Source organism: Lissotriton vulgaris, chromosome 3_1 (genome assembly GCF_964263255.1).
Source record: "Lissotriton vulgaris chromosome 3_1, aLisVul1.2, whole genome shotgun sequence".
Taxonomy (NCBI): Eukaryota; Metazoa; Chordata; class Amphibia; order Caudata; family Salamandridae; genus Lissotriton; species Lissotriton vulgaris.
The window spans coordinates 332,340,210-332,368,121 of record NC_141689.1 but is presented as its reverse complement, the minus strand read 5'-3'; the positions used below and the strand labels follow the sequence as shown (position 1 = coordinate 332,368,121).

Sequence of the window (27,912 nt, the reverse complement as noted above, 5' to 3'; positions counted from 1 at the left end):
TCATAGCACGTATACGCCAAGACATAAAAAAACACATCTCATTTGTGCTACATTTCATAAATCCACGCAGGGGAACTAGAGGATTTACAATTATGAGGGGCTAAATGGATTTTACTTTAGGGTTCTAATAGGCTAGCTTTTGGGGTGCAAGTAGCCTGTCTTTCTGATAGATACATCTGCCAGTGGATTCCTCACCTTGTGAATATCCCCTTGCGTCAGCAACATTCAGAATTTTTTTTGTAGCTTCGCGCCGACGTGGACGACATCATAGAGGCACGGCATCGCGCGCGACTCCGCTGACGTCACCGACACCATAATTGCCCACGCCGGTGTGATGACATCAGTTCCCTTTTTTCTGCGCCATCGACGCCAACGGTTTCGGGGAATCTCTGTAGCTGTTGGTAACTTTGTTACTGTTTTCTCGATTTTCCTGCTTCTTTGTATCTCTAGCGGTGTCGACTAAGAAGACCGGGTTCAAGCCTTGTAGAAAGTGCGGCAAAATGATGTCAATCACGGACCCGCACGAGGATTGTATCTGGTGCCTGAGTTTGGACCATGATGTTGACGGCTGCTCGTGTAGAAAAATTAACCCGAAGGCGCTTCGTGAGAGGCAGACCAAGCTTCTGATGGCGAAGTTGAGAGGTATGAGTCTCAACATCACTCTGGTAAGGATTCAGACTCGAGACCGAAGTCGCCTAAGAGGAAGCATGGAAAGAATTTTACGTCTCCATCACCGGAAGTCTTGGATCCAGAAGGTGAGGCTTCGCCTTTGGAGTCGTGGGCTCATTCACCGACTCCGGTTCCGAATCCATCTCCGGCGCCGTCCCAGGCTCGAGAGGATGAAGAGGTCCCTCTGGATGAGGGTTCAGTACCTGTGGAAGAAGAGGCGAATCCGGAACCTCTGAAGGGTCAGTCTGAGGGTTCTCACCCTCCTTTCCCGGCCCCAGGTCAAGACCCTTCGGCATTTTTAAATGCTATGTATCGTGTCTTTTCTAGAGCATGGTTCCCCTCTGGTGCACCTTCGGGTCCTATGGGTCCTCTGGCTTTTAATTTAGGAGTTCCCCACTCCTATGCCCCAGCTCCCTTTTATGCCGGCTCCGATGCCGCCTTGGCAGTACTCTGCTCCGCTGAGGTCGTCAACGCCGATACCGACGTCGCCTGCCCCGAGTCGACCTCGCGAACAGCGCTCTGGGCCTACGGATTCGATCCCGACGTCGATTCTGGCTCCGGTGGAGTCGTTCACAGATCCGACTGCTCTGAAGTTGAAAGAGAGGTCCAGAAGGGATGCTCATCGCCTCATAGAAGAACAAAGATATAGGGAGGCTGAGGCTGAGATGGAAGAAGGTGACTTCAGGATGATTGTTTTGAAGATCTAGCAGAGGCTAATGGTTTGGAGTTTTCTCCTGAATGGGAGCTGCCGTCTATTTCTGATGCCCCTTCAAAGGATGTTAGACCATACCACATGGTCATGAGGAAGGCTGCAGAACTTTAGAATTTAACTTTGCCTACAGTCGAATTTAAATCTAATCTTCTGACTGAGGTTCTCCATTCCCAAGTTCTGTAATTGAGCCGGTGCTCCCATTTAATGAGGCTTTAACTGAGCCTATTTTGGAGGTTTGGAACAAGCCTCTAACAGCTCCTGCAGTGTCTAAAAGTGTTGCAAGGAGGTATAGAGTTGCACCTGGGGACCCTGAATTTTTAACGTCTCATCCTTTGCCTGAAAGTCTGGTTATTCAGGCAGCCTGTTCTAAAAAGACTGTGGGTGCATTCCCTCAAGTGCCTGGGGAAAAGGAAGCCAAGAAACAGGACCAGACTGCAAAGAAGTCCTTTTCTTCAGCAAGTATGGCTTTAAAGTCAACCAATGCCACTTGCCTTATGGGGAGATACATTCATGCCCTTATGGATTCGCTGCGTCTGTTGGCTCCTAAAATTCCTGATGACAACAGGAAGGATTTTGAGGAGGTGTTGACTGATGCACAGGCGGCTGCACGCCTAGGTGATCCAGAGTGGGCTGGACACTGCTGATTCGGTTGCTCGCATCATGGGAACCGCTGTTGCCTCTAGAAGATCTGCCTGGCTGAAGTCATCGGACTTTTCGGCAGATGTTCAGGCTGCATTCTTGGATCTGCCTTTTGACGGTGTTGGACTTTTTGGAAAAAAAGCTGACGCAGCCTTAAAAAGATTTAAGGACAGTAGGGCTACTGCCAAATCTTTGGGGCTGCAGACCAGGGGTTCATCTACCAAAAGGTATAGAGAGTTTGGACGTTCTTCTTTTCGCCCCTACCGGCAAGGTCAGCACAGCAGCAGCAGCAAAATCCCCTCTGCAGGTCTTACTTGACTCCATTGAAAGCAGTCGCTCCAGCCTTCCTCCCGACATCATAGCGCTGCTGTGGTATCGTTACGCTGCTTCTCACTGCATTACTGCTCATTTGAATTTCTCTAGCTTTCAAGGTTTAACGTAGCGCTCTGCCCTGCTTGCTCTGCATATTTCGTCTAGATTGTGGCTGTGTGCGTAGCGCTGCTCCTCTCCTCTCCCGATCGGTGGCGTAGTGCTCCGCATCGCTCTGTGTGCCTATTTAAAGATTTAATTATTGTTCCCTCATTCCACTGCTAGCCCGCTCTTCCCGCACTGCCCCCTGATTGCCTGATTGCGCCCATAGCGTAGTGCTGTCCTTCCTTGTTGTTGTTTGGACACCATTTTGTTGTGCCTGCAGCCCGTCCCTCCCCCTACGCCCACGCCTCCCTGCTCCCCCTCCCACCCACGAATCACTAGGAACGGCCAAGCTGGGGATTCTCTGTGACTTGCTTGACTCCATTGAAAGCAGTCGCTCCAGCCTTCCTCCCGACATCATAGCGCTGCTGTGGTATCGTTACGCTGCTTCTCACTGCATTACTGCTCATTTGAATTGCTCTAGCTTTCAAGGTTTAACGTAGCGCTCCGCCCTGCTTGCTCTGCATATTTCGTCTAGATTGTGGCTGTGTGCGTAGGGCTGCTCCTCTCCTCTCCCGATCGGTGGCGTAGTGCTCCGCATCGCTCTGTGTGCCTATTTAAAGATTTAATTATTGTTTCCTCATTCCACTGCTAGCCCGCTCTTCCCGCACTGCCCCCTGATTGCCTGATTGCGCCCATAGCGTAGTGCTGTCCTTCCTTGTTGTTGTTTGGACACCATTTTGTTGTGCCTGCAGCCCGTCCCTCCCCCTACGCCCACGCCTCCCTGCTCCCCCTCCCACGCTCCGCCCCCTCCACTATCCTTCAAATGACAGATGCTCCAACGTGCAGCGTCCACGCGCTACGTCCACGCCGAAGGTGCGCCAAAGGTAAGCCCGTCTACGCCCGTCCGCGCCTGGACCGCGCCCAGCGCCAGACCCCCTGCCCCTCGCGCTGCCCAGACCTCCCGCATTACCTACGATGCCGCCACCCTCCTAGCCCTTAACCCCGGTCGCGCCCCCAACTGCGTCCAAGCCGCTCCTGGACACACCCATGGACCTTTCTCTTGCTACTCCTGCAAATTCAGCGGCACCGACTACATCTCCGCTACGACCACACCACAGATTCCCGACCCCAACCACCTACAATGCATCCTTCTCAACACCCGATCGGTCCACAGACACGCCATTGACCTATGGAATCTACTAGACACCATCTCTCCAGACGTCGCCTTCCTAACAGAAACATGGATGAACGCTTCCTCCGCCCCAGACATCACCATTGCCATCCCTGAAGATTATAAGATCACACGCAAGGACCGTACCGGCCACACAGGAGGAGGAATCGCTATCGTCCATAAAAAATCAATCCACATCTCAACCAGCTCTGACATCAACCTCGTCAACTCTGAACACCTTCACTTCCAGATCCACATCGACCCCAAGACCACACTCAGAGGCACCCTCCTCTACAGACCACCAGGTCCCCGCGCAAAATTCAGTGAAGACATCACGGACTTCATCACTCCACACGCGCTCCCCTCCAAAGATTACATCCTTCTGGGAGACCTCAACTTTCACCTTGAAAAGAACAACGACCGCAACACCACCACCCTCTTGGACAACCTCGCCAACCTCGGACTTAAACAACTGGTCACTTCCCCCACCCACATCGCAGGTCACACACTCGACCCCATCTTCACCTCCAGCAATCATGTCTCCTTCAGCCACACTACGGATCTCCTCTGGACTGACCACAGCTGCGTTCACTTCACCTACAACAAGCCGAAACACACCAACCACCTCCAACCAACTCTGCAAAGAAACTGGAACAAAATCACCATCGACCAGATCTCCTCATCGCTCCTTCTAAACACCCCAGCCCACTCTTCTAACCCAGACCAAGCCGCCGCCAACTTCACCCTATGGTTATCCAACACCGCCGACATTCTAGCACCACTGAAAAAATGTCAAAGCAAACCTGGCAGCAAGAAGGCCTCATGGTTCAACGATGATCTTAAGAAGTCCAAGAAACTCTGCCGCTCCCTTGAAAAGGCCTGGAAAAAAGACCCAACCACTAGCACCAAGGACGCCTTCAAAAACGCCACCCGCACACACCACCAACTAATCCGAAAGGCCAAGAAAACAGCATTCAAGGATCGACTAGACAACAACGCCCACAACAGCAAGGAACTTTTCAACATCGTCAAGGAATTTACCAACCCCTCGGCCAACTCCAACGACATCACCCCCTCTCAAGCCCTCTGCGACTCCCTGGCTTTATTCTTCCACAACAAAATTGCAGACATCCACAACAGCTTCGACAACCAACCCGGAGACCAACCCACCCAACCATATGCTGAACATTCTCCCCCCTTGAACACCCTCAACGACTGGAACCCAATCTCCACTGAGGACACCATTCGCCTGATGAACTCCATACACTCAGGATCCCCCACAGACCCATGTCCTCACCACATCTTCAACAAAGCAGACTCCGTCATAGCACCGCACCTCCGAGACGTCATCAACTGCTCCTTCAACTCCGCCACCTTCCCGGAAAGCTGGAAACACGCTGAACTCACCGCCCTTCTGAAAAAACTCACAGCGGACCCCACCGAACTCAAAAATTACCGCCCCATATCGCTCCTTCCTTTCCCGGCCAAAGTCATCGAGAAAGCTGTCAACAACCAACTCGCCGCTTTCCTCGAAGCCAACAAATCCCTCGACTCCTCACAATCTGGCTTCCGAGCAAAACACAGCACTGAGACCGCCCTCATCGCAGCAACAGACGACATTCGAACTCTACTGGACAATGGAGACACAGTCGCCCTCATCCTCCTCGACCTCTCTGCAGCCTTCGACACAGTCTGCCACAGCACCCTTTTACAACGCCTCAGAAACATCGGAATACAAGGAAAAGCACTTGAATGGATCACCTCGTTCCTCACCGGAAGAACCCAGAGAGTCCGCCTTCCACCATTCAAGTCCGAGGCCACTGAAGTCATCTGTCGCGTACCACAAGGATCCTCACTCAGTCCCACCCTCTTCAACGTATACATGAGCCCCCTTGCGGCCATCACTCGCCAACACAATCTCAACATCATCTCCTACGCGGATGACACTCAACTGATCCTTTCTCTCACCAATGACCCCAGCACCGCCAAAACCAACCTACACGAAGGAATGAAAGAAGTTGCCGAATGGATGAAACACAGCCGTCTGAAACTGAACTCAGATAAAACAGAAGTCCTCATCTTAGGTACATCCCCCTCTGCATGGGACGACTCTTGGTGGCCGGAAGACCTTGGAAAAGCACCCATCCCGACAGACCACGCACGGAACCTAGGCGTTATCCTGCATTCTTCACTTTCAATGAACAGACAAGTCAGCGCCGTATCCTCATCCTGCTTCAACATTCTTCGCATGCTCAAAAAAACATTTAGCTGGATCCCCACCGAAACCAGAAAAACAGTCACCCATGCTCTGGTCACGAGCCGACTGGACTACGGAAACACCCTCTACGCAGGTACTACCGCTAAAATCCAGAAGAAACTCCAACGAATCCAAAACGCCTCAGCCAGGATCATATTAGACATCCCGCGTAACGAACACATCTCTGGCCACCTGAAAGACCTCCACTGGCTACCCGTCAATAAGAGGAGCACTTTCCGACTGCTAACCCACGCACACAAATCACTCTACGACATCGGACCAGAATGCCTCAACTCACGACTGTCCTTCTACACCCCCTCCCGCCAACTACGTTCTTCCAGCCAAGCCCTCGCCACTATACCCCGCATCAACAAGACCACCATGGGAGGAAGATCCTTCTCATACCTGGCAGCCAAAACATGGAACTCACTCCCCACTTACCTTCGCCTTACCCAGAACCACCTAGCATTCAGAAAGCAACTTAAAACGTGGATATTTGACAAGTAATCCTCCTCCCCTCCCTAAGCGCCTTGAGACCCTCTGGGTATGTAGTGCGCTATATAAATTCTTTGACTTGACTTGACTTGACTTGACAGGGGTAAGCAAAGAGCTCGTCCTCAAGGACGTCAAGCCTCCTCCTCCTCCTCCACCTCTTCCAACCCCCCAGCCACAGAAAAGCAGCCCTAGATCCGCCATTCAGGATCATGCGGGTCCTGTAGGGGGTCGGCTTACCTATTTTCTACGAGATTGGAAATCGGTTACATCAGATCTTTGGGTTCTCAATCGTGTAGAAAATGGGTATGCTCTTCACTTTCGGGAATTCTCTCCAAATTACCCTCCTTGCCAAGGTTTTTGCACGGAGGAACACCGGTTACTCCTGCAGGAGGAAGTCCAGACACTGTTAAGAAAGGGTGCGATAGAGTTAGTTCCAGAGCAGGAAAGGGGTCAGGGATGCTACTCCCGGTATTTCCTGATACCCAAGAAGGATGGCAGGCTTCGTCCAATCCTGGATCTCAGGATCTTGAACCTTTACCTGAAACAGGAGAAGTTCAAGATGCTCACCCTTGCACAGGTTCTTCAGGCGCTGATGGAAGACGACTGGATGGTGTCAATAGACTTGCAGGATGCATATTTTCACATCCCAATCTTGCAGTCGCAAAGGAAGTATCTCTGTTTTATGGTGGGTTCACAGCACTACCAGTTTGTGGTCCTACCGTTTGGTCTTACTACTGCGCCTCGAGTTTTCACCGAGGTGATGGCTGAGGTGGCGGCGCATCTCAGAAGATCGGGGATACCGGTATTCCCGTATCTGGACGATTGGCTAATCAAAGCCGAATCTCCAGAGATAGTGCTCCATCATCTGCAAGAAACAACTCGGTTGTTACGCAGGTTGGGTTTTTTGATAAATGTACCCAAATCTCACCTGGTGCCCTCCCAGCGCAACCTGTTCATAGGTGCGGTACTGAACACAACTGTGTGTCGTGCATTCCCTCCACCTCAAAGGATTCGCGACCTACAGGAGATGATTCCTTTATTTCACAATGGAGCTGTCTTTCCAGTCCTGAAGGTCCTTCGCCTGCTCGTCTGATGGCTTCCTGCGTTCTTTTGGCCAACCATGCACGCTGGCACATGAGGGCACTCCAGTGGTGCCTCCGCAGGCAGTGGTATCAGCACAACGGAGATCTCAGGGAGTCTGTGAGGATCTCCAGAGAAACTGCAGCAGATCTGACTTGGTGGGGAGTGGAAGGCAACCTGTCTAAAGGAAAGCCGTTTCAACTGCCCCCATCTGTGGCCACAGTGATAACGGATGCATCACTCTAGAGTGGGGTGCTCATCTGGGGGATCTGGAGGTCAAGGATCTTTGGTCTCCAGAGGAAAGGTTGCTTCACATCAACCTTTTGGAATTGCGGGCGATACGTTTGGCACTAAAGGCCTTCCTCCCTTCGCAGTCGGTCGGTTCAGATATTGACGGACAACACCACTGCGATGTGGTATGTCAACAAGCAGGGAGGAGAAGGGTCGCAGTGTCTCTGCAGAGAGGCTCTGCGTCTCTGGTCCTAGGTTCAGGACCATCAGATTTGTCTGATGGCAAATTATCTGGCCGGGGTTCTGAACGTGCATGCAGACAGTCTCAATCGGCAGGTGTGTAAATGTAAATGTCAAGGTATTTGTAGAGCGCACTGTCACCAAGCGGTTTCCTGGCGCTATTACTCATACCGCTGCGGAACCCATCCTGGCTTTCCCTGTGAAGTGTCCACTGCTGGGCACCCCCAGGGTGAAACCAGGCATCCTAGCGCTGTTGGGGCCGGTGTGGAGGTTAAGTAAGCTATTGCCCAGAGTTGCAGCGTGGGGCCCATGATTAGAATAGGCACCAAGGCAAGAATTGTCAGGTCCGAGGAAATTGAGCCCAAGACCCGCCAAGGCGGGAATTGAACCCTGGTCCCGGGCCAGAGCTCTGCATCAAGGTCTGCCGCTCTAACCATTGAGTCACACTCCTCCACAGTTCTTGGCCGACCGCGAGTGGAGGCTTCATCCGGAGATGGTTTGTCACGTCTTTCGGACGTGGGTGACTCCTCGGGTGGACCTGTTCGCCACTCGCGAGAATGCTCACTGCCTGTCATTCTGCAGCCTCCAGTATCCGATGCAGGGAGCCTTGGGGGACGCGTTTCAGTTGAGTTGGGACTCACGGCTCCTTTACGCGTTTCCTCCCATACCCTTGATTCCTCAGTTTCTGAGGAAGATTCGCCAAGACCAGGCCCAAGTTATATTGGTCGCCCCGGATTGGACAAGAAGGGTGTGGAACACAGATCTTCTCCACCTCTCCTCGTGCCCGCCGCTCAGTCTCCCTTTCAGGGCAGATCTCCTCTCTCAGATGGAGGGGCATGTTCTACACCCCCACCTCCAGACCTTACACCTTCATGCCTGGAGATTGAACGGGGCAACCGGAATTCTTTTTCTCTCCCACACGATGTGGTGGATGTCATTCTTTCGGCCAGGCGTGACTCCACTAAATCTATCTATTCGTACAGGTGGTCTAAATTGGTCTCTTGGTGTGGAGAGAAATCTGTTGACCCTTTGAAGGCTCATTTGTCTGATATACTACAGTTTGCTCTTTCTTTGACGCAGCAAGGGTTTGCTGTAGCTACGGTCAAGGGTTATCTTTCGGCATTGTCTGCATTTCTCTGTTTGCCGAAAAAAGACGTTGCAATTCAAATCTCCTGTGGTTTTAAGGTTTCTGTAGGGTCTCACTAATAAATTCCCTCCTTCTCCCTTTATTGTGCCTCAATGGGACTTAAATCCTGTCTTAACCTACTTGATGGGTTCTTCCTTTGAACCCTTTCACAAGTGTCCCATGAGACTTTTGTCTTTTAAGACTGTCTTCCTGGTCGCAATTACCTCGGCAAGGAGAGTAAGTGAGTTTCAAGCTCTTAGTTCAAAGCCCCCATTCTTGACCATTCATGCTGAACGAATGCTTCTTAGGACAAGGACTAGGGCTGCTTTTTTGCCTAAGGTGGTAACTCCCTTTCATCTAGGAGAGCTGTCTCAGTACTGAAACCAGTTCTGAAACCCGACTGGGAATCGTGTAGCAGAGAATTAGTTTCCAGATAATCCGCAAGTTGTAGCTGCACGGCCTTTTCCAAGACCTTCGCTGGTTTAGGGAGAAGGGAGATGGGGCGGTAATTACAAAATTGCGCCGGATCTGCATCCACCTTCTTCAGGATGGGGACTAGCATGGCCTCCTTCCAAGCAGTCGGAAATTGGCCCGAGTGCAGTGAGGAGTTCCAGATTGAAAGGAGTGGTTCGATCAGAAGGGGAGCCAGGCTACCCATGACCTTGGGCGGGACCGGGTCTAAAGGGGAACCGGATTTACACTGAGTAAGCAACTTAAATGCAGACTCAGTAGTAAGATCTGTGTTGCAGATTATTGAATTCAATTAGGCAAAAACAGGGCTGATTTGAAATAGTCAACTTGAAGCAGGATGGCATACTGTGAAAGGGCTAACGTCTGTTCACGTCATTAATGGAAGTAACATTATGCAGATGCTGAAGCAATTTTCTGTGTAGTGGGAAATCTAAACCACTGTGCTGCTGTATAAATATACTTATTGTCATTAATTTCTATTTTCAGGTCCTACAACATTAACAAGATTGCTTCACAGCCTGTGGAAGAGATCCTTAAAATTGGTGAGTAATATAGTTGAAAAATATTAACATTTCTGTTATAAACACTGACATTTAATGGTTGTTTTATGTTTTTTCTACAGCTAAGAAACATGAACACCTAGATTTCCTATTGAGCAAAGAATTGATAGAACAAGGTAAGCGATCATTGGTACATTTTCATATGATGTACAAATTACTTTGCGGTGCCCAAGCTGCAGCTAAAGCAAGGCTGTGCTAGTGCACCACTCTCTTGGTCAGGCACCTAACAGAAATTTAGGGCCATTCTGTCCACTGCTCATCAGTCAACAATATACTCGTGGTTGAGCTAAACATGTGCTGTTCTATTAAGAAGTTCAACAAACAAAGAGCTGCAGAGAGAGTTCTTCAGTCTGTGACCTACTTTTTAGAATTCTCTCTTGATAGACCGAAGAACCTTGGACAATCATTTGACAATAAAGAAACTGCTTCTGATGCTTAGTAGTATAAATGATGGGGCGAACAGTTAGGCTTATTGATGACACCTTGCCGATGAGCTCAGACTGTCTAATATGTCGCACCTCCAGCACTCTCTTTAGTAGGCATATAGCATTAAACACACAACCTAGACCCATTCAGACTAATACATTGAGGTAATACAGGCATTACAGTGTTTTGGTTCATGGTAAAAGTACAGCTAGTGATCAAATGAAGATGTCAATGGCAAATGAGCAATGTTTTGAGTTAAATAAATAATGGTTGGGCATCGGGATAAATGGAAGATGAGAGCATAAGTAGAGCATATCTTCAGGGTAGTAAAGCACTGAACACAATACTCCCAGTTAAGCTTTTTGCCTTACTGTATCTTTATCTCTTGAACACTTCAGTTCCTTTCCTGCAGTCCATCTTCAATGTTTGCCTGAAGCAATTAATCATTTTTATACCTTCATTGTTTCTGTATTAGGCAGTCCCAATCAATGAGCAAGGGATCTGAGAGACACATCTAGATGCTGGTTCCTTACTTTAGAATCCTCTCAAGGTGCAAGACTGGATCCAGAAATTTTCCCCCAAAGCATGTCCGCGTGCAAGCAGAGGGCATTGCGCGATTCCGTATCCACGTCGTCTAATGGATGTAATGTCAACAGTCCATAGAACTCCCTCGCCAATGTCAGTTCCTTCTTTTCCACGATTGCAACATGGATCCGGAGCGGTTTAGGGGCTGTTTTTTCAGGCCCATCTCGACTTCTTGTCAAGAGAACAGTGTGCTTTTTCAACAATGATGTCTGGGTTTAAACCCTGTAGAATTATTGATAGACAAATGTTGATCGCGGGTCCGCATACTGTCTGTTTGTGGTACCTTGGAAAACATCACATCTCAAAAGACTGTGGTTCCTGCCAGCGTCTTTGTCCAAGTTTGCAAAAACAACAGGTGATGGACCGAATGAGGATCAATGTCACACATTCAACCCAGTCAAAAGATCTGGGTCCTAATCCATCGTTTTTTTGCACTCCACACCACCCTGGGTTAGACAATGGCGATATGCAAATCAGCTCTGACCCTGTGCCCCATGGGAACAGTCCAATCCGAACTACAAAAGCCATGTCCTTCCCAGAACGGAATCAAGCATCCGAGGACCGGACCGGTTTCGAGGTAACACCTCATCAGCCCGGCTAGCTAGACTCCAGTGGTGTGGAGTGCCTGGGACCCACGTCTGGGCATCCCCAGTACACTTATAGCGAGTTTGCAAAAACAACAGGTGATGGACCGAATGAGGATCAATGTCACACATTCAACCCAGTCAAAAGATCTGGGTCCTAATCCATCGTTTTTTTGCACTCCACACCACCCTGGGTTAGACAATGGCGATATGCAAATCAGCTCTGACCCTGTGCCCCATGGGAACAGTCCAGTCCGAACTACAAAAGCCATGTCCTTCCCAGAACGGAATCAAGCATCCGAGGACCGGACCGGTTTCGAGGTAACACCTCTCATCAGCCCGGCTAGCTTGACTCCAGTGGTGTGGAGTGCCTGGGACCCACGTCTGGGCATCCCCAGTACACTTATAGCGAGTTTGCAAAAACAACAGGTGATGGACCGAATGAGGATCAATGTCACACATTCAACCCAGTCAAAAGATCTGGGTCCTAATCCATCGTTTTTTTGCACTCCACACCACCCTGGGTTAGACAATGGCGATATGCAAATCAGCGCTTTGTCCAAGGCATTGAAAAAAAGCATTGTCGTCAATCCTCACTGAAGTCTAGGGATCGGTCGATGAGTCGTATGAGTGAGGGGTCACCTCCTTCGACGTCAAGGATGGCTCAGAGAGCCCCATGGTCAAAACATATGTCTGACGCCGTCTGTTGAGGATCATTTACATGAGTTTATCATGCGCCTTCCTAAATATCCTGGAGCCGGTGTGACTCTAGCCCAAATGCGGAAATATCATTTTTCCCTGCAACATGTTTTTAGGCATCAGTCTCCCTCTGGTGCACCCTCTGGCCCCAAGGAGGTAGGAGGTGCCCTGGCTGGATCCTCACAGGCAGATTCGACCTCCCTGACAGTTGGGCCCTCTGACTCCGCTATCAGATTTGGGACGGCCCTGGTGCACACCCTACGGGGTTTACATCTTAGGCATCTGTTCATCCTCTGAAGTCAGCGGCGCTGGTCGGTGTCGACCCTGGTGCTTCGGAGTCTATTCAGCTGGTGATGTCGGCGACGCCGATCCCATTCCTATTAACGACGTCAAGATGATGCCGCAACGGCGTCTGCCCCAACAGTTCCTTTCTTCTTTGCATGACTCCATCTGCTGCCTGTTTTTCCTATGGGAATACATAGTTTGGTAACTGAAGAAGAGAATATTGAGGGTCAAAACCCTTTGCATGCTGTCCAACCTCCAGTGAAGTAAAATTGACTTAACTGAACTGGGGGAAGTTAGTGGATAAGTCTTCTCCTGTTTCAGATGTACTTTCTCCTGGTATGGCAACGGAGGAAAATGTATCCTAAGCTGAAATATTGAAGAGGGCAGCTGTGGTGTTGAATGTCCAATTTCCCTCAATGGAATTGTCCACAGATCCCTTGAATATTCTTCATCATGGCGAGACGGGACTGGAGCCTGTGCTCCCTTTTAATGAGTCTCTGACCTGCTCTTAAGAGCTTGTGCAAAACCCATGACGGGAGCTCCAGGTGACCGGGCTGTGGGTCATAGGCATCGACTCTTTGTCCCCTCCAACATCCACTACGAAAGGGTTGGTGGTTCAAGCTGCTACAGCTTCGTTGGACCCTAATGTCCTTCCTTTGGTTCCATCAGACAAAAAAGCCAGATGGTTAGAAAGTTATGGAATGAATATATTTTCTTCTGTAAGCACAGCGTTGACGTCTTTAAACACTACCTGTGTTATATGTAGGTTTTCTTATGCTTTATGGGGCTCAGTGGTGCAGAGGCTACCAGAAATTAGAGGAAGCCAGAAATTAGTTATTGGAGGTGGTGCAAGATGGCCGGGAGGCAGCGAGATTTACCAGCAAATGTATCATGGACAGCACAGATTCTGTGGTTGGAGCTGTGGCTCAGTCACTTGCTCTGCGTAGGCATGCCTGGCAGTCTCAGTCTGTGTTTTCAGAGTCTTTGTGGGAGAGCCTCAAAAGTATGCTGTTTTATGGTATCCATTTATTTGGTGAACGGGCTGATATGCCCTTACGACGATTCACTGCTGGTCGATCTGATAAGTCCACTTGAGTTATTTTGTAAGCTTGAGTTTGGTGTTCGGTCTTGTGTAGAGGGGTATCTACACAAGTGAGTTATAAGTTTCATCTGGTACATTCAGGGTGGTGTTTTTAATCCCGAGCAGTTGGGATTACAGAAGTTATTTTCCATGAGCAGTGGTTGTCTTGGTTAGTCTGCTAGCTACACCCTCACGTTGGGAACAGTTACCAGCCTGAGAGGCTTTCTCCACATGGACAACTGTGTTTGTTTGGATTGTAAGGCGGCTGGCGCAGTCGCAGAGGTAGCCCGCCGCGTAAATGCGGATTCAGAGCACCGGACTGAACGGTGCCTGGGACTGGCTGGTGTTCCCTGTGGGGGTTGTGTATTGGCAATGGATGTGCTACAGACAACGAGGCAACCCACTGAGCTATTGAATTTTATGCAAAATGAGGAGCCACATGAAAATCCACTGTGGTATGAGTATGCAGGACTACAAGTAACACAATGCCGGAGGCTGGTGGGCGGGGCTTATTTGAATTAAAAGTATGTGACTGCATCTTTCATGTGTGCGTGTTCTTTTGCTGCCAGTGATCAAGGGTGGGAGCCCAAAACGTGTTCGGTATTTGACTTTAGCAGCATATGTCTACCCCATTCGCTGCACCCTCACATTGGGAACAATTACCTTAGAAATTAACTATAAAAAATATTTTACTTAGACAAAACCAGTAAAATTCTGCAGTCATAGTTAGATGAGCTAGCTATAACCCACACCCCTTGAATGCACTGCTTATAACCTCACATATTACAACACTAATGACATGGTCAGTGACATCACTGATGACATCTCAAATGACATCATCCACAGAATCACTGATGCACCCACTCATACTCATAGAACCTTTCATATACTCACTACCCCTCCCACACAACCATTCAGACCCATGCCAGTACTTCAACACCCACTCACTGATTCATAGATTACACAAACACCCACTTGCTCATCCGTACAGCCAATCATATACCCATTCATTCACTAATTCAGCCACTGACATATCCACTCATACACCCATAGTCACTCATACTCTTAGAGCCACTCACATACCTACTCACTCACCCATACAACCAATCGCACATACACACACACTCCCACTAACACATACTCCTCTATAGTCAGTTACACAAGCACACTAACCGATACAGTCACTCACATTCACTCACTCACCCGTACACTCAAATATCCCCTCACTAACTTATACTGCCTTTCACATACCCAGTTACCTTTATACCACAGACACATCCACTCACTCACCATCACAGCACAACCCACATGCAATCACTCAACGACACACCCACTAAGTCACGCACTCACTCATCCGTACAGGCAGTCACACACACCCTCACTCAGACAACCAGTCACTCACCCATATGGCCACTCACGTACCCACACAGCCACTTTTACACCAAATGACTGACTGATACAGACATTCACACAACTAGTCACTCACCCATACATTCATTGAGGCACCTAATCACACACTTATACACTCAGTCCCTAAATCATCCATACAGGCACTCATTCACTCACTGGTTCACCAATACATCTGCATATGCATTTGCAGAGTGGTGGAAAAAGGGACGTGGCTTCCGATCACCTCTCAGCAGTACCACTGTGTGGGGCTTACTGGAGGTAACAGGTGGGTCAGAAGCGAAGGGAACTTCATACCCCAACCAAGACGTGCTAGGAGGCCTCGCCCATTTTTTTTATTATTAAAATAAAAAGGGAGGGGGGGGCTGCGCTGCCCTTTTCTCGTGGGCGATTTGGGACCCAGGGACCACATTCCCACGTGGCCATCCGCATTTCCACAAATTAGACCTGGGGAGGTGACTTGCCCCCGTATCAGTATTTTTAATAGCCCAGGGACCTAGCCCACCCAGGGGCCTAAAGGAAACGAAGCACACTTATGTGGTGTGTGTGTGTATATAAATATATATATGTGTGTGTGTGTCTGTGTGTGTGTGTGTGTGTGTATATGTACTTTTGTGTATATGGGATATTCTAGAGGTCCTTCTACGTCTCTAGTTCTTTTTTCTATGGAAGGACTGCTTCAATGTCAACAGAATCTAAAGTTGACTTTGACTTCTTTTTTATATGAACATTTGTTTTCTCCAAGGAGGATGGATTTTCTCTGTGTAGTTTACAGAGCTGTGTGACCTGTGGTTTGCAGTTGTTCTGGGTTCACAAATTTGAACATACTGTTAGGAATTGAGTATATATCAGATGGTTGTGGATAAAGTCTTATTGCCTTAGGCGGCATCTTGCCCAATATTCTATTGTCTTATAACGTTTGTTACTGTGGTTATGTCCACTATTGTTGTGAGTTGAGAGCTTCTAAAGCAGTTTGATCTTGCTGACATGGATATATTATTCCCATGGTTTAAATGTCTTTCAACTTTATTTACCTATGGGCCCTCCTAGTGGACTTCATATGGTTAGGTATGTTTATGTTCACCTACATTATTATACATTTCCGGTCTATTTTCATATGGGCAGGTATGTTTATGTTCGCCTACATTATTATAGATTTCTGGTCTATTTTCTTGTCTTGAACTGGGTTAGTTTTAGTAAGTGATTTTTCATGGCTACAGTTCGTAGACGGTCCTCCAAGGATGGTATAGCTTTGGCATTTGATTCTAAAGTAAGGAATCTGCGGTTAGATGCCTCTATCAGATGAGCAAGTTATTTACCTTCAGTAACGCATTATCTGGTAGAGACAGGATCTAGCCGCAGATTCCTTAACGACCCTCCCAGCTCTGTGAACGGAGTCCTTTTGGGTCTCAATTGTTTCATTTTCTTCTGTCATAAAAAAAACAAAGAAAAGAGGGAGAATCTTATTGGATGTAGGAATTCTTTAATCTAAATATTTTTATTGGGATATTCATATACTGATTTTGGTTAGGAATTTTGTATTTATTTGACACATGAATGTCTTTTATTTAAGCACACTGTCCATTAGACAGTTTCAGTTTATGGCTCTGTTTTTCGAGTGTGGAAAATAGTCACGGAACAAACACTCTGTTGACATCACATCCAGTGGACAACATCGATACGGAGTGGGGCAATGCCCTCTGCTGGTGCACGGACGTGATTTGGGAGAAAAAAAATCAGGATCCAGTCTTGTGCTTGGGAAGGATTCTAAAGTAAGGAATCTCCAGTTAAAACAATCTTTCCCAAGAGAGCACTCCCCTCTGCTACTTGGTTCACAGAGGAACTGAGATATGAAAAACTCAAGTGTAAGCATCTTGAGCTTATATGGAGGAAAGAATATAATGAAACAGAGAAGAAGGTCTATAAAAATAGCCTTCAGAGTTATAAACAACTCTTGTTTACTGCTAAACAAAAGTTCTACACTAGCCGAATTGATATGGCAAAAAATTCGGCAAAATAACTTTTTAGAACAGTTTCTAGCTTGGCGCTACTGCACTCAGCTAAAGTTTAGTCCAGTCGGAATTTTGCGAAAATATCGCAGATTTCTTCCTGAATAAAGTATAGGTCATTTTCTCTGCGTTCAATGTTCCAAGTGCAGCGGGGAGGGCCACAGTTAAGGAGGAACATGAGCTCTTTAATGCGCCCACCCATATCCATAGTAATATAATAAAGAGCGAGCTCAAACCTTTGAGGCGGGTAATCTCAGGAACCACAGCACCAATCACAACACCAAATACAGTGTTGGAAAGGGCTGTTGCAGCAGAAGGACATAGGCTATGCAGGCGCCCACCATATACATTTAAAAGGTAAAATAACTGTGCCAGCAAAGTAGTCCCTTGTGGGCATGTCTGCGTGGTGCTGTGGGCGTGTGCCGGGTGCGTGACAAAGGCTGGGGGCGTGTGGTACGTTCCGCCCTTCATGCCATGTCTCATATCGTGTGCTAATCCCACCCTGCTCCCTTTAAATACCCCTGCCCCCATAATCATAACCCACCCTTACTCCTTAAAATACCCCAACACCCTTAAACACTAACCCATCTTAACCCTATAAATATACCCTGTACCCCAAAACCCAAACCTAACCCTAAAAATACCCCTGTACCCCAAAACCCAAACCTAGCCCTAAACCCTATAAATACCCCTGTACCCCAAAACCCAAACCTAGCCCTGAACCCTAAAAATACCCCTGTACCCCAAAACCCAAACCTAGCCCTGAACCCTAAAAATAACCCTGTACCCCAAAACCCAAATCTACCCCTAAAATACCCCTGTACCCCAAACCTACACATGAACCCTAAAAATACCCCCATACCGCAAAACCCAAACCTACCCCTGAACCCTAAAATAACCCTGTACCCCAAAACCCAAACCTACCCCTGAACACTAAAATAACCCTGTACCCCAAAACCCAAACCTACCCCTGAACACTAAAATACCCCTGTACCCCCAAACCTAGCCCTGAACCCTAAAAATTCCCCTGTACCCCAAAACCCAAACCTACCCCTGAACCCTAAAAATAACCCTATACCCCAAAACCCAAACCTAGCCCTGAACCCTAAAAATAACCCTATACCCCAAAACCCAAACGTAGCCCTGAACCCTAAAAATACCCCTGTACCCCAAAACCCATACCTATCCCTAAACCCACCCCTGTACCCCATAACCCAAACCTATCTGAACTCTTAAAATACCCAAACACCCCAAAACATATACCTCAGTACCCCAAAACATATACCTCTATACCCATACTTACCTTACCCAAATTTTTTTTTTAAAACATGCTTTTACCCTTCTTGCATTTACAACGAATTTTGTTGTAAATGTATGCGTGGTAAAAGCATATAAAATGTAATGCCATGCGTTGTAATGGCATTGCGGAGTCATGGCACTTTCATAATGAAATTATGCGGAGTGATGGTATGCGTAAAGAAAGTTGCGGCATAACGGGTGTTTACCCTCCCCCGGTAAGTACATTGGTGGCACGGCGGCCCACATCTCCAGCAACATACTCATATTTTTTCACCACCCATTTGAAAAATGCACATGTCTCTCTCATTGATGGCCAGCACCGACGTACACTTTTAGACACACCTCCCGCCACAAGTTCTAGAATTGCGAACATTAGAGCTGGGTAGCTACGTTCGAATCTCGGCATCAGCTCAACATCCTGTGATTCCAGGCAAATCGCTTTGTCTCCCCGTGCCTACCACAAATGAATGTGTTCTTCTGTAATGTAAATTGTGCTCATGCCATGTTGTCGAGTTCGCGCTATACAATATTGCAAGGGAAAATAAAGTACGGAAACTCGAGTTCACACACTACTGAACGTGCACTCTTAAGCAGTGCACTGTGAATCGGAGCATTTCACAGGCCTGTCACAGATAAGAAATGCTATCAAAACGAAATCCTACAAAACAATATACTACTGGCCGACAGCAATTCATACCCGGACAACGTCGGGACGGGCTGCTAGTCCTTGATAAGTGTGAGCCATTATCCATGGACAATACTCGTAGCATGCGCATGGCAGCAAGGTCAGGATCACCTTACGACCCATGCCCGGTCGCAGTAGAACCAGTGACCCTCGCATGTATGCCTATCTTTAATGCTATGATCGAAACAGGACATTTTCCCAAACTTTGGAAGATGGCTTTGATTCTACCTCTTTTAAAAAAGCCCAGCCTTGACCTTAAGGACCCAAACAGCTTCCGTCCAATTTCACGGCTCCCTCTGCCTGCTAAAATGATAGAAAGGGCTATAAATGGACAACTTCGTGCCTTCCTTAGAGAGACCCAAGCCCTGGATCCTAACCAATATTGTTTTAGAGAGGGACACAGTACGGAGTCGGCTCTCATCAAGGCTACTGATGAGATTAGGAGAGCTGTGAATCGAGGTGGTAAGGCTGCCTTGATCCTACTGGATCTTTCCGCAGCCTTTGATACTTTCCATCATGATCTTTTGATGAACCGTTTAAGGGCATGTGGGATTCAGGAGAAAGCATGGAAACTCCTACAATCCTTCACAACAGATGGAGTACAAATTGTATCTCTGGGTGACTACAATTCAAAGCCGTTTGAGTTGCCTTGTGGAGTCCCGCAGGAGTCATCGTTGAGCCCTATATTGTTTAATGTATATGTTTCATCCTTGGCTCCGATCATCAGTGCGTTTGGCTTTGGTCTCACCTCCTATGCGGACGACACCAAAATTGTGGTGTCTCTGCTACCTGATCAGGAGGTGGGCTTAGATAAACGGTTCCAGGAGTGTATTGTATCTGTTGACAGCTGAATGGCAGAAAATTGCCTAAAGCTTAATTCAGGCAAGACCGAAATCATACTATTTGGGAATGACCCCAATTTCTGGAACCCAAACTGGTGGCCGTATTCCATGGGCTCTCCCCTACATCTATAAAAAAGTGAAGAATCAGGGAGTAATTGTAGATTATAGACTTACCTTTGGTGACCAAGTTAATGCAGTCTCATCTTCAACAGTGTATGTTCCTAAAACAGTGAAAAAATGTTAGTTTTTACCATCTGACAGTCTGCAAACAGTGGTCACTGCACTAGTCTTATCAAGACTGGATTACTGCAATGGTCTATATCTGAATATTCTCGAACGTTTTATGAACAAACTCCAAAGGCTGCAAAATGCGGCTGCCTGGCTACTTATGGGCACACCCAAGTTGGATTTAAACTCCAAAGGAATAAAAAAAACTGCATAGGCTCCCTGTGAGTAATCTGGTGCGCGTCAAATCTGTGTACCATATTTAAGACACTCCAAGGAATAGGGCCCGACTACCTACGAAAACAATTTAAATGGTACAGACCAAAAAGAAATCTTCGCTCACTAGGAACCAAGGTGGTTATAGTTCCAGCTGCAAAAAAAGTGACGTGGGGAGGCCGAAACTTTGTCATCGGGGCAGCAAAAACCTGGTATGACCTTCCTTTTCACCTGAGAAACGCCACATATCTTTTAGCCTTTAGGAGTGGTTTGAAGACTTGGCTTATTGATAAGTAACTCTGCCTTTGCTGCTTTCGCTGAAAGAATAGGTAACTAGCGCCGGGACACCTCTGGGTAACCGTTGCGCTTTTCTGTGCCGTGCTCTGCTGGTGGGAAGTGGAGCATAGGGGAACTAGACTTTTGTGGCCTGGCTGTGAAAGAGGTGATGGATCCTGAAGGGCATTATGGATGAAGCATTATCTATGTCTGAGAGAAGTTTATACTGGATGTTAGGCGCCATCACAGTGAGTCCAGTGCCGCTGCACGTATTTGATTATTGGTATGAATAAGATATTTTGGAGTGGAGTTGCCAGGATGATTTTTAGGTCTCGCAGACCTAGCGCTGGAGCGCGCATGCTCCACAAGGGCTTTTTGTCATCAATACGCTTTCTGGAGGGCACCTGAAGCCAAGCCCCTTCTTCCCATTGGCTTGCGTCATAGTTTAGGCTAAACGCTGGCTTTCTATTGTAAAGGAGGCTTCTTAGTCCCTCCTTGTTTCCGCCCTGTCCACTTTTGGCCCCGCCCACCCGGACTGGATCCTTTACTTGCGGGGTGATACTGTCTCCATCACTTAGAGGGATAACACTTTTTTTTTTTATCATTTGCACAATGGCGACAGCTCGACTGGATCTTTTACTTGTGGCCTGACATGGTCTCCTTCATAAGTGTGCAAGCACTCTTTTATTGTTGTTTTCTCCGCGGCCTGCCTAGGCTGTGGTTGTTTATTTATTTATTTTGCCACACTGGGTGAAAGGGAGCGTTTCTCCTCACTAAAGCAGTGTGCTTTTATTTTCTGAGCGGTCTGCCTCTGCCTCCCTTGTTTAAAATGGCGGCTGTGCTTTTGTGCTCTATTGCGCAGCTCATCAAAACCAACTTGTTCGAGGCATATGACCTGCAGATTGTACACTTGGCATTAGATCGCCACCTGGTGTTTGGCTCGGATGATTGCATGTTGTTGTCGTCTTGGAAGAAGTTTTTGTAGTCACGAGATAGGTGACTCCTCCCTTGGACGATAGTGCGCATGGGCATCGGCTCCATCCTTAGATAGTTTTTTTCCGCCACTGGGTTCAGATGAAAGTTTTCCCCTCTGTCTAGAAATAGACTTTTCAAGCACTTCGGAGCGCAAAAACCTTCCTAAGAACTTACCAAACTACTTTCGATATCGACTAACATAGTTTCGACTCAATCAGCTCGATTCCGGTCGTGGACGCGGGCCGTTAGGCTATCCACGCTGTGAGGCCTACACCTCATGGAAAGGGCGCGATTCAAGATATGCCCCGGGTGTGGAGTAAAGTTCCCACACAGTGACCACCACGAGGTCTGCAACCGGTGCTTATCGCCAGAACACGGCGAATCCAGCTGTACAGCCTGCGCGTCCTTTCAATCCAAGAAAACCATCCGAGATCAGAGGACCCGTCGACACAACATGCAGAGATCCGCTCCGAAACCGGTGGATATCTTCGACGAGGAGGTTCAGCTCGTTCCCAAAGAAGATTCAGATGATCTCCAGATCGTTTCAGAGGCAGGTGACTCCATACCATCGGGTCAGTGCGTGAGTACTACTGCCCCTGCACCACACACAGCACCCAGATCGAAGGCAAAGGTCAACACTCCGCCTCTGGGGCCCAGTCGCGACCGAAAAAACACTTTACAGCCCCGCCAACGAGCCCGGCTCCGAAGAAAATAACTAAGCCTTCCGGTAACTCTGTACCGAGCAAGCCGCACGTGCCGATCCCACAAGCTCCCTCGGCACCGAAAGAAGTCTAGACTCCAAAACCGACGACTTCTAAAGACAAGGGTACGAAGCAGCGTCAAACGCTTCGAAGCCGACGAGACCAGCTTCCACTCCGAAGCCATCGTCTTCGGTACCGAAACAGTCAAAGCCTGATTCCGATGCGCCCAAGCCCTCGAAACAGCCTACGATACCGAAAACAACGCCTCGGTGCCGAAAACTACGCCAAAGGACATTGTAACACCTCCTAAGGCTAAAGACAGACTGCAACCTTTCCGGAACCGAAAAAATCGGCGCCGACAAAGGTTACACAAGGAGAAGACCTTTTCCAACCAGATCCTCTGCAAAAGAAGAACTACATTGACCCAAAGACAGGTCATGTATCCACTACACCACACAAGAAGAGGAAGGCAGATGCAACACCCACACCTGTAGTTCCTGCCAAGAAGAAGGACTCTGCCACATCTCCTATGCACCCTTCTTCTCCTGTACTTCCTTCTCCTTCATCACCTGTTCCTCTTAACAACTCAACGCTGGTATCTCCTTAACATTCTCCTCTTTTATCCTCCTACTCACCTCAAAATGATGAGTATAGTTTAGGTACAGGGATAGACCCAGATGAGCCTTTCCCATACCCTGTATATGATAGACTGGGAGTACCCAAACCCACAAGATGTGCCAGATATTCCTGACCCACAAAACCTTCTCTCCCAGAAGATAACATTGGGTTTGGTCACCTGTTGAACAGAGCTGCCATTTACTATGGGGTCACTATGCATTCTGATGAGGCAGAGGAAGACTTTCTCTTAGACACATTTGAACAATCGCAAAGTTCTGTTCAAATTCTTCTCATGATTAAAGGGGTCATCAAACATGCTCCTGAGATATTTAAAGATCCTGTACGTACTAGGATCCTAAACCCTAGAATTGAGAAAAAATATAGGCCTGCACCTGCAGATCCAGCCTACATTAAAGGACAACTACCATTAGATTCACTAGTTGTGTCAAATGCTAGGAAATGGGCAAACTCACAAACTTCAGGTGAGGCACCCCCACCTGACAAAGAATCCAAGGTAATAGATGCTTCAGGCAAAAGAATAGCTGCGCAAGCTACCAACATATGGCATATAGCTAATACACAAGTCCTCCTTTCACGATATGATAGGGCGCATTATCATCAGTTAGAGAAACTATTAGACCATCTACCTGATCAATATAAGGCACAAGCAAATGACCTTATACAAGAAGGCAAACTAATTTCTAATGCCTCAATCAAGTGCGCACTAGATGTAGCAGACACTGTGTCCAGAGCTGTAAATACTAGTGTCGTACTTAGAAGACATGCGTGGCTACACATTTCAGGGTTTAAACCGTGCAAACTACCATTTTAAATCAACCATTTAATCAAAACCAACTGTTTGGACCAGCAGTAGACACAGCACTTGAAAAGATGAAGAAGGATACAGACACTGCCAAATCTATGGGGGCTTTACAGTTCACACAAGCTAAGAGTTCTTTTTGTCGCTCCTTCTACAGTGTAGGCTCCAAACAAACTGGGGCAGACAATACAACATCCTTCAAATCTAGCACACAAACATCCTCTAACAAAGGATATTTTAGAGGAGGATATAGAGGAAATAACAACAAGGGAAGAGGTTGAGGTAACAACAATAATCGAACCTCTTCCACTACAAAACAGTGACTTCTCTCTGTTCCCCCAACAGCATTTCACCCCTGTGGAGGGCAGATTAACATAATTTCTGCCTGTCTGGAACTCCATAACAACAGACAAGTGGATAAGACCGATTATCCAGTATGGCTACTGCCTAGAACTTACAGCAACCTCTCCACACATACCACCCAGGCAGTGTCCAATGTCTACAGAACACCTTACTCTGCTCAAACAAGAAGTTCTGTCACTTCTACAAAAAGACGCAATACAAATAGTTCCTTTACAAGAACAAGGAACAGGGGTTTACTCGCTGTATTTTCTAATTCCCAAGAAGGACGGGACACTAAGACAAATTTTCGACCTCAGGCCCCTCAATCAGTATATACAATCAAATAATTTTCATATGATCACTTTACAACAAGTGCTCCAACTGCTGTAACAAGGCGATTTCCTTACAACACTAGACCTAAAGGACGCCTACTTCCACATTACTATACATCCTGCTCACAGAAAGTATCTGAGGTTTGTACTGGAAGGACAACACTATCAGTTCAAAGTCCTTCCATTCGGAGTGACAACGGCACCACGAGTATTCACAAAGTGCCTAGCAGTAGTAGCAGCACATCTCAGGAAACCACAAATACATGGCTTCCCTCATCTAGACGATTAACTCATAAAAGCCAAGTCATTCAATCAGTGTGTCCAACACACACAACAGACAATTCAAACGTTGCACGACTTAGGGTTCACAATAAACTACACCAAGTCGCACCTGCAACCCTCTCATATACATTAGTATGTAGGGGCTACAATAAACACGTCTACAGCTCTAGCGTATCCCAGTCCAGCAAGGATACAGATCATTCAAGCCTTAGTCACAGCCTTTCAACACCAGCACTCTCTGCAAGCCAGAGTGTTCATGAGACTAATAGGCATGATGGCATCTTGCATCTTCATAGTACCATATGCAAGACTGCAAATGCGTCCGTTACAGGAATGTCTAGCACAACAGTGGAACCAGGCTCAAGGTCAACTAACAGACCTGATGTTGGTAGACAGCCGCGCACATCGCTCTCTGCAGTGGTGGAACTCCCAAAAACTTGACAAAAGGGCGGCCGTTCCTCGAACCTGTTCCACAACTAGTGCTTACAGCAGACTCATCTCTCACAGGATGGGGAGCCCATCTCCTACATCATACAACTCAAGGACAATAGAACAGTCAACAAAAATTGTTCAATATCAACCATCTAGAGCTGCTAGCAATATTCTTAGCACTCAAAACATTTCAAGTACAAAACAAAGCTGTCTTAATCCGGACGGACAACATGACAGCCATGTATTAGTTACAAAAACAGGGGGGGGGGACACTCTATACAACTGTCCCAGCTCGCACAGAACATTTGGAGATGGGCCATTTCACAAAACATATATCTGTTGGCAGAGCACCTTCCAGGAGTTCACAATCAGATAGCAGATCTGTTGAGTCTGCAGACGCAACAAATTCACGAATGGGAACTACATCCGCAGGTTCTCCACCATTCTTTCACAAGTGGGGTCATCCAGACATAGATCTTTTCTCCACACACAAAAACACAAAATGCCCAACCTTCGTCGCCAGGTTTCCACACCCGCTGTCCAAGGGCAATGCGATATGGATGAACTGGTCAGGCATATTTGTGTACGCTTTTCCGCCAGTACCACTAATACCATTAGTATTACGCAAGCTCAGACAACAGTCTCTCAAACTAATCCTAGTAGCTCCCACATGGGCATGCCAACCGTGGTACACCACACTGCTAGAACTCTCTCTAGTTCCACACCAAAAGTTACGACTGACTCAATCCCTGCTAACGCAGAACCATGGAGACATCCGACATCCAACTGAATTTGGCGATCTGGCTCCTGAAGTCTTAGAGTTTGGTTATCTTAACCTACCACCAGACTGTAAGAACATCATTAAAGAAGCTAGGAGACCAACTACCAGAGCGTGCTATGCGGCTAAATGGAAGAGATTTGCCATTTACTGCAACTATAACCAAATTGATCCTCTGGATGCTTCCATCCAGAATATCATTTGCTACCTTTTACATTTACAAAGGTGTAACTTGGCATTTTCATCCATACGCCTGCACCTTGCAGCAATTGCAGCATATTTACAAAACAGCCTTTACATAAATGTGAACTGCAATTCCTCATGTGGAAAACAGCTTTCTTTATTTCTGTTACCTCTCTTAGAAGAGTAAGTGAGATACAAGCTTTCACAATACAAGAACCATTTTTACAAATAAATCGTAATAAAGTGGTTCTAAGAACTAATTCAAAATTCCTTCCAAAAGTCATTACTCCTTTTCATTTAAACCAATCTGTAAAGTTACCTGTGTTTTTCCAAAACCCAGACTCTGTAGCAGAAAGGGATTTACACACACTAGATGTTAAAAGAGCTCTTCTCTACTATATAGATTGAACTAAGTCTTTTCGAAAAACAAAACAACTGTTTGAGTCTTTCTCTCCACCTCATAAAGCCAACCCCATCTCTAAAGGTGGAATTGCAAGGTGGATTGTAAAATGTATACAAATATGCTATCAAAAAGCAAAACGTGCATTAACAGTTCCTCCTAGAGCGCACTCCACACGCAAACTAGGAGCCTCTATGGCTTTCTTAGGAAACATACCCCTAGAGGACATATGCAAGGCAGCAACATAGTCTACAATACACGCCTTCACTAAGCACTACTGTGTTGATGTGCAAGCCAAGCAGCAAGCTGCAGTAGGCCAAGCTGTCCTTAAAACTCTCAAACTACTGCAACGGATACAGGTGACCACCGCTAGGGGAGACACTGCTGCAAAATCGATCCTAAGTGTACAATCTGCAGCTCATATGCCTCGAACGGAAAATGCTACTTACCAGTATGCATCTGTTCTTGGCATGTAGAGCTGCAGAGTTGTACACGCCCTCCCGCCTCCCAGGAACCTGTATCCGTTCCAGTTTTATCTTACTTAGATGCACACGCATGGACATCCTTTTCTTTACTTCTACAAACTCCATCATTTCCCATCATGGCGAAAAACAATCTAAGGATGGAGCCGATGCCCATGCGCCCTATCGTCCAAGGGAGGAGTCACCTATCTCGTGACTACAAAGACTTCTTCCAAGACGACAACAACATGCAATCATCTGAGCCCAACACCAGGTGGCGATCTAATGCTAAGTGTACAACTCTGCAGCTCTACATGCAAAGAACAGATGCATACTGGTAAGTAGCATTTTCCTTCTCACATCACCATTAAGCCCCTCTCCATGTGCTCGGTCCACTACAGGCATAAGTACAGAGGCATGGAGACCACCTGCAACCAGTAGCCCCAGCACTCCAAGTCCCTCAAGCCAGTCTTGTAAGGGCGGTGGTTTTACTCTATTATGTTTTTTATCGCTTTTAATTAAAAAGAGGAAGACCTTTTTTTTAGCATTCTCTCGCTGAACTCCAACATAAGGATTTTGTGAATCTTCTTTACTCTTGTAGCAGAGGATCACACATGAGTTAGGCAGGACTCGCCAGCTCTAGGTAGTGCTCTCACTGGCAATCCGATCAGATCATTCAGGGTTCAGCATGAAATGAGCACGTAGTCCTCTGATGTCCCCTCCAACCCAGCCTTTTTCGTAGTTTTTTTTTATGCTGTCTCTCTTCTCATATCTTAAAATCTCTTTTGAACTGGTTGATCGTTGCGCCTTGATCCTACTACTTTGCTAAAACAGAGGCCTGGGGAGTACCGGCCGCCGGCAGAAGCTTCCTTTAGCCGCATCCTTCACCGGAGGAATTATCACC

The 27,912-nt window shown here is 47.3% G+C and overlaps 1 protein-coding gene across 3 annotated transcripts in view; it reads left to right on the top strand.

Moving 5' to 3' along the window:
* Positions 1–27,912, top strand: part of NADK2 (NAD kinase 2, mitochondrial) — a 1,068,394-nt gene that overhangs the window by 831,109 nt on the left and 209,373 nt on the right. For all 3 annotated transcript variants that reach the window (XM_086960538.1, XM_086960539.1, XM_086960537.1), the window contains 2 exons: positions 9,992–10,047; positions 10,128–10,181. In XM_086960538.1, coding sequence (XP_086816664.1) covers positions 9,992–10,047; positions 10,128–10,181 — 110 coding nt within the window. The remainder of the gene's footprint in view (positions 1–9,991; positions 10,048–10,127; positions 10,182–27,912) is intronic.